This window comes from Colobus angolensis, unplaced genomic scaffold, assembly GCF_000951035.1.
Source record: "Colobus angolensis palliatus isolate OR3802 unplaced genomic scaffold, Cang.pa_1.0 Scaffold40, whole genome shotgun sequence".
In the NCBI taxonomy this organism is placed as follows: Eukaryota; Metazoa; Chordata; class Mammalia; order Primates; family Cercopithecidae; genus Colobus; species Colobus angolensis.
This window is the reverse complement of record NW_012117377.1, coordinates 8,828,320-8,836,195: the sequence shown is the minus strand read 5'-3', so window position 1 is coordinate 8,836,195 and position 7,876 is coordinate 8,828,320. Positions and strand designations below refer to the sequence as shown.

Here is a 7,876-nt window from a genome sequence, read left to right as displayed (position 1 = left end):
GCTATTTTAACTGATTCAGTTTAAAGCATGAAGTAGCTATCATAAGCACAGACCTAAAAGAAATGATGTTGTAGAGAGGAAAAAAATTCAAGAAAACTGAAGCTAAGACCTTACCATCGGTGCTCTCCTTTGAGCTATCAATGGAATACCATACACATACCATCTCTGAACGCTAGAAAGGAGTTGTCGGCTTCTCAATATGTCTGCAAAATTGCACTAAATATTTCCACTTCATGAAACAGAAATGTATGTGTTGACTCTACGTTGTTTCCTTTTCATTTTATATACCTGAGGTTCTCCACTGATGTCGATACAACTGGCTCCATTTTCAATGCACGCTTTTATTACAGGTTCTCCATAAAATCGATACTAGGGAAATAAGAAGAAGAAAGAAGTTTATTCTTGCTTGACAAGTTTAACTGAATAAAATGCCATCTAATCCTGGAAGTAAATGGTCCTAGTTATCAAGAAATCATCTGCTAATAAAATAGCCTAAAGATAAATTGGAAAAGTGGTCAGGCACAGTGGCTCACACCTGTAATCCCAGAACTTTGGGTAGGCCGAGGCAGGCGGATCACTTGAGGTCAGGAGTTTGAGACCAGCCTGGCCAACATGGTGAAATCCCATCTCGACTAAAAATATAAAAATGAGCCAGGCATGATGGCGCACACCTGTAATCCCAGCTACTTGGGAGGCTGAGGCAGGAGAATGGTTTGAACCTCAGAGGTGGAGATTATAGTGAGCCAAGATCACGCCACTGCACTCCAGCCTGGGCGACAGAGTGAGACTCTGTCTCAAAAACAGAAAGATAAATTGAGAAAATAAGATAACTGCACAAAAATACCTCGCACAGTGTGAATAAATAAAGGCATGACGGAATTACAGAGGAATGTATGCTTACCTCTACCTGAAGACAAAAGGGAAAGTTTCATACAAGTGATTCCCTTGATTGAACCCTAAAGAAAAAATAAAAATTTTCCAGGAAAAAGAAAAATCCAGATACAGGAAAAAGTAAATGCAGAGGTGAAGAAAGAGGAGTTGTTCCTGTTACGTGAAGCAGGAATCAAATACACTGGAGCAGGAAGTGGAAAGAGATTAGTCTGAAAAGGCAGGATACGGCCACTTCAGGAAGGACAATATGTGCTATGCTAACAAGTTTCAACTTTATCCTTTCTAGTTTACTTGGCTTTCCTGGAGAATTTTAAACAGGATTGTGGTATAAGACTTACAGCACAGACGATATACTAAAGATGAGACATACAATACTAAAAAGGCGGAAATGACTGGATTTCCAGACTAGCTGGGCTGGACATGGGGGCCAAGAACCCGTGGTACCATTGGCCAAAATTAAAAACAAACAGGAAGAAGAGAGTATGCAAAGGATAAGTTTGATACTGAACAGAGCAGATATTCTGAGCCTATATGATATTAGATTTCCCATATTATCTGTTACTCAAACTCAAGGAATTAAAATAAAATTTTCATATGTAAAAGCTAATACATCAGAATTCAGTCCCATTTCCAAAGAAGCATGACAAATCTTTCCCTTTGTGAAGTAGATTAGAAGCACAAACTCCTCTGCTTTATTCATTCCTGGCAGCAAAAGACGCAGGAAGGAAATCGTTTCTTTCTTCCAGCCTTCGAGAAACAAGGGACACTTAAAAGACAGGGAAATGCAACAACTGACCTTTACAAATAGGTCAGATGGGCTGTCCGCTTACCTAACTCCAAGACCTCACGCCTCTTACTAAGAATGGCGGATAACACTGGAATTACAGGACTGGGAGAAGTGTGTGAGATTTGAGTTCCTACCCTTCCATTAACCACACGAAATGAATGAAGAACTTTACTTCTCAGGCAGTATGGTATCATGGAACAAAGGATTTCAAGGCAGTAAGACCCAAGTTCACACCTGGAATCCATCACCTACTAACTATATGAATTTATTCATAAATCACTTAAACTGCCCACCAAATGAATAAAATACACACTTTAAACATATCTAAATAGAACTAAAGTTGAGATTAAAACAGAAGTTGAAGCTCCACATTCTTTCTGCACCCAGTGGATTATCCTGGTTAATCCTTAGGGTTTGCACACATCCACTGTAAAACTCATTTGGAGCTTTCTCGGCCTGTCTCTGGATATTTCACTCCCAAATTTCTCAAGTTGGCCATGAGTCCACCTGCTTTAGAATCACCTGGGTCGCGTGCTGGTCACAGTCCCACTCCAGACCCCCAGAATCAGGCTTTCTGAGGTAGGCTCCAGTAACTTGCATTTTAAATAAGCCTCACAGGTGACTCTTGTGTACTTCAAAGATGGAGAATCAGTGACTTGGACATTCTCCCAGGAAATCTCACCTACTCTCCCAACTTCACTCAAATCTGTGCTGTGACCTCCAACCTCTACGTCTAGAGTTGCTCAATGATAGGGTTTTCCTCTCTGTTTTTTGTTAGGACCAGTGACAGCACAGGACATGTGGCGTGAGTCACACATAAAACTAAGTTCACTTTGCCTACATTTTCCTTTTATTTTCTCTTCACTCTGATTTTCTCACTTACTTATAAAACATCATATACAATGTATTATATGTATTTTCTGTCTTGATGGAAGGTATCTAGCAGACACCTCAATTTCAACAAGTCTAAAACTGAATTCATCATCTCTCTCTCTCTAAACCTATTTCTCCTCCTAGAAAAAGCATGTTTCTAGCACATGCTTCAGTGTGTAGCCTCTAGGCTGGGTGTGGTGGCTCAAACCTGTATCTCAGCACTTTGGGAGGCTGAAGCAGAAGGATCGCTTTGAGACTCTGTCTCTCTAAGAAAAAAAATGTGTGTGTGTGTGTGTGTGTGCGTGTATATATATATATATATATATATAAAATACGATGCTGAGGACTATATATATGCCATTTATGTATATTACAGATATATATATCTATAAATATATAATACATATATTATATAATATACATCTACATGTAATATAGATATATAATATATACAAGGACTATATATATATATATGGCATATATATATAAACACATGGCCAAGCACAGTGGCTCGCATCTGTAATCCCAACACTTTGGGAGGCCAAGGCGAGTCAATCACTTGAGCTCAGGAGCTAGAGACCAGCCTGGGCCACAGGGCAAAACCCTGTCTCTACAAAAATACAAAAAGTAGACAGATGTGATGGCCCAAGCCTATAGTCCCAGCTACTTGCAGGGCTGAGGCGGAAAGATCACTTGGGCCCAGGAGCTTGACACAGCAGTGAGCTGTGTTCGTGCCACTGTACTCCAGCCTGGGCAACAAAGTGAGACCCCCATCTCAAAAAAATAAAAATAAAAAACAAAGTATAGCCTCTAGTTCAGCCTGCCTGGGTCCCACTTCTAACATCTTTCTGAGGTGCTCAAATGAGGAAAGACTCTGAGACAAAACTGTGCAAATGGCTGAACAGCAGAGTGGTCTAGAATGTGGGCTTTAAAGTCAGGCCAGACTTACATCCAGGCTCTGCAGCCACTAGCTGTGTGACCTTGGGCAAGTCACTTTACCTCTCTAAGCACCAACCTCTTCAATCAAAGAAGGGTGATGAATAACACCACCCACTTCCCTGGGTAGCTGTGAGGATGAAATAAGAGAATACAAAGAGCTTGGCGCAGGGCTAGGCTCATGGCACTCAGATGTCTTCTTTTTTGTTATTATCAATGGCATTACTCCCCACATAATTCTCAGGTTAAAACCTGGAAGCAGGCTGGGTCATGCCTGTAATCCCAGCACTTTGGGAGGCCGAGACAGGTGGATCACCTGAGGTCAGGAGTTCAAGACCAGCCTGGCCAATCTGGTGAAACCCTGACTCTACTAAAAATACAAAAATTAGTTGGGCATGGTGGCATGAGCCTGTAGTTCCAGCTACTCAGAAGGCTGAGACAGGAGAATTGCTTGAACCCGGGAGGTGGAGGTTGCAGTGAGCCGAGATTGCGCCACTGCACTCCAGCCTGGGTGACAAAGCAACACCCATCTCAAAAAAAGAAATCTGGAAGCAGTCTTTCACGCTACCTATCCTGTTTTATCAATTCAGTCTCCTAAAAATATCTCAAATCAGTCTCCTCTCCCCTACACAATTATATCTTAGTTCAGACCCCGTCAACACTTATCTAATTTATGACAAATAGGCCCTAACTGGTTACACTGCCGCCAGCTAGCCCCATCTCCAAATACATAACAAATTGTTATTCTAAAATAAAAATCTGATGTCACCTTTCCTCCTGCCTCACCCCTGTAACATATCCACTCTTAAAACCTGATAGACTGGATTAAGAAAATGTGGCACATAAACACCATGGAATACTATACAGCCATAAAAAAGGATGAGTTCACATCCTTTGCAGGGACATGGATGAAGCTGGAAACCATCATTCTGAGCAAACTATCACAAGGACAGAAAACCAAACACTGCACGTTCTCACTCATAGGTGGCAATTGAACAATGAGAATACATGGACACAGGGTGGGGAACATCACACACCAGGGCCTGTCGTGGGGTTGGGGGTGGGGGTAAAGATAGCACTGGAGGAAATACCTAATGTAAGTGACAGGCTGATGGGTGCAGCAGGCCAGCATGGCACATGTATACCTATGTAACGAGCCTGCATGTTGTACACATGTACCCTAGAACTTAAAGTGTAATAAAAATAACAAAAACAAAAACAATCTCTACAATATATAGTACAAAGTCCTTAGCATCATATCAAACCACAGTCCCTTAATTCTCATCTTCCAGCAGTTCTAAATTCCATGTAATTCCCCAAGCCATGCTGCTTCTTCACACCCAGTGTGCTTGCTTCCACTACCTGGAGCATCCTCCCTCCATTCTGCCAGGCCAACTCCCAGCTCCTCCAGGCTCTGCCTTACAGCCACAGGCTCACTCTCAGTCTGCCCATTCCTTACTTTTACTGCATTTTGTCACATCTGGCCCACTTCTTTGAGTAATCTGGAGTTGAGACTTCTCACTTCCTCCTATTTTATGAACTTGCTAGATTTTTCTCCACTTCGTACCCTGTGCTTGTCTGAGATAGGTGAACACAGTCAGAGCAGCAATCCTTCATCTCGGGGAGATACTTATCCTGTGAGGCCAATTAGCTCAGAGGTCAGAACTGCAATCCTGTTCTCCATGCTCCATCTTCTTCTGTTTTTTTTTTTTGGTTTTTTTTTTGAGCCGGAGTTTCATTCCTGTTGCCCAGGCTGGAGTACAATGGTGTAATCTCAGCTCACTGTAACTTCCGCCTCCTGGGTTCAAGTGATTCTCTTGCCTCAGCCTCCCAAGTAGCCGGGATCATAGGCACACACCACCATGTCCAGCTAATTTTTTGTATTTTTAATAGAGACGGGGTTTCACTATGTTGGCCAGGCTGGTCTCGAACTCCTGACCTCAAGTGATCTGCCTGCCTCGGCCTCCCAAAGTGCTGGGATTCCAGGCGTGAGCCACCGCGCCCGGCCCTCAAAGCTCCATCTTCTAACCCAGTGGTCTCCCAAGTAGTCTTCCCCCAAGGGAAGCACAGAATGATCCACTGAGGGTGGAAGTAAATATTAGAACTTTCATTCATGTTAATGTTTACAAAAAAACACAAAGAAAAACATGACGTTCTATTAACAGTTACCACATGGACTGACTACGAGACATTCCCTGGGCCACGTTAAGTGGTCACGTGTTGAAGGCAGGACACAGCAGGTATCCCGAGGGGGTTGTGGGAAAGTTTCCATCACACAAAGGGGGCCTCAGCACCACTCTTCATTTGGTCATTTTCACTTTACTGCAACCTAATGCCTGAATGAGGACATTGAGGTTCTAAAGCTTGCACACTGCAGCCTCAGGCATTTAGAGTGGGGAGGATAAAGACACAATGGAGGAGACTAGGACTTCCAGGGTGAAGCTGGTGGACAGGAGGAAAACTACGAGAAGATGACAATGCAGAAGCCAAGCAAAGAAAGGAGGAAGTGGTCAGCTGGATCAATGCTGAAAGCTTTCAGATGAGGACTGGATTTGACAGGATGGGACTTTAGCAGAGTACTTTCATTGGAGGAGGGAGGAAAACAAAAGCCCAACAGGAGTCATTTGAGGAGGAGGCGAAGAAGCAGAGATAGTGAGTCATGAGAATTCTTTCAAGGAGGTTGCTAAAAGGGGGGCACAAAAAAGAGAGTAGTTGGAAGGGCACGTGGAATCAAGCGGCTTTTCTTTAAAGATGGGAGATCTCACATATTTAAATGCTGATGGAAATAATCCAGTAAAGAGGAGAAATCTGAGAAAAAGATAATGTGTAACTGTAAACATAAAGTGTTGTGGGAAGTCAGGGACCCCGAACGAAGGGACCGGCTGAAGCTGCGGCAGAAGAACATAAACTGTGAAGATTTCATGGACATTTATTTTAGTTCCCCAATTTAATACTTTTATAATTTCTTATGCCTGTCTTTACTGTAATCTCTGAACATAAATCGTGAAGATTTCATGAACATTTATCACTTCCCGAATCAATACTCTTACAATTTCCTATGCCTGTCTGTTTTTTTTTTTTTTTTTTTGAGACGGAGTCTCGCTCTGTGGCCCAGGCTGGAGTGCAGTGGCCGGATCTCAGCTCACTGCAAGCTCCGCCTCCCGGGTTTATGCCATTCTCCTGCCTCAGCCTCCCGAGTAGCTGGGACCACAGACGCCTGCCACCTTGCCCGGCTAGTTTTTTGTATTTTTAGTAGAGACGGGGTTTCACCATGTTAGCCAGGATGGTCTCAATCTCCTGACCTCGTGATCCACCCGCCTCGGCCTCCCAAAGTGCTAGGATGACAGGCGTGAGCCGCCGCGCCCGGCCCCATGCCTGTCTTTACTGTAATCTCTGAACATAAATCGTGAAGATTTCATGGACACTTATCACTTCCCAAATCAATACTCTTACAATTTCCTATGCCTGTCTTTAATCTCTTAATCCCGTCATCTTCCTAAGCTGAGGATGTATGCTGCCTCAGGGCCCTGTGATGATTGTGTTATCTCTACAAATTGTTTGTAAAACATGTGTGTTTGAACAATATGAAATCTGGGCATCCTAAAAAAGGAACAGGATAACGGCGATTTTCAGGGAACAAGGGAGATAACCATAAGGTCTGACTGCCTGCGGGGCCGGGCAGAACAGAGTCATATTTCTCTTCTTGCAGAAAGCAAATAGGAGAAATATCACTGAATTATTTTCCCAGCAAGGAATAACCCTGGGAAGGGAATGCATTCCCAGGGGGAGGTCTCTAAAATGGCCGCTCTGCGAGTATCTGTCTTATGCAGTCAAAGATAAGGGATGAAATACACCCTGGTCTCCTGCAGCGCTCTCAGGCTTGCTAGGATTAGGAAATTCCAGTCTGGCAAATTCTAGTCAGACCGGTTGTCTGCTCTCGAGCCCTGTTTCCTGTTAAGATGGTTATCAACGACAATGCGTGCCCAGAGGGACATGGAACCTTATCAGTAATTCTAATTTTGCCCTGGCCTTGTGATCTTGCTCTGCCATTTGCCTTGTGATATTCTATTGCCTTTTGAAACATGTGATCTCTATGACCCACTCCCTATTCGTACATTCCCTCCCCTTTTGAAATCCCTAATAAAAAAGTGCTGGTTTTGCAGCTCAAGGGGCACCACGGAACCTGCCAACATGTTATGTCACCCCCAGAAGCCCAGCTGTAAAATTTCTCACTCTGTATTCTTTCTCTTTCTCAGACCGGCCGACACTTAGGAAAAATAGAAAAGAATCTATGTTGGCCGGGCGCGGTGGCTCAAGCCTGTAATCCCAGCACTTTGGGAGGCCGAGACGGGCGGATCACGAGGTCAGGAGATCGAGACCATCCTGGTC

The 7,876-nt window shown here is 43.6% G+C and overlaps 1 protein-coding gene across 1 annotated transcript in view; it reads right to left on the bottom strand.

The window, feature by feature from the left end:
- The window catches only part of SCCPDH (saccharopine dehydrogenase (putative)), a gene marked incomplete at its 5' end in the record, with an annotated part of 61,420 nt that overhangs the window by 43,041 nt on the left and 10,503 nt on the right, over positions 1 to 7,876 (bottom strand). The window contains one exon of the mRNA XM_011955775.1: positions 289 to 369. Coding sequence (XP_011811165.1) covers positions 289 to 369 — 81 coding nt within the window. The remainder of the gene's footprint in view (positions 1 to 288; positions 370 to 7,876) is intronic.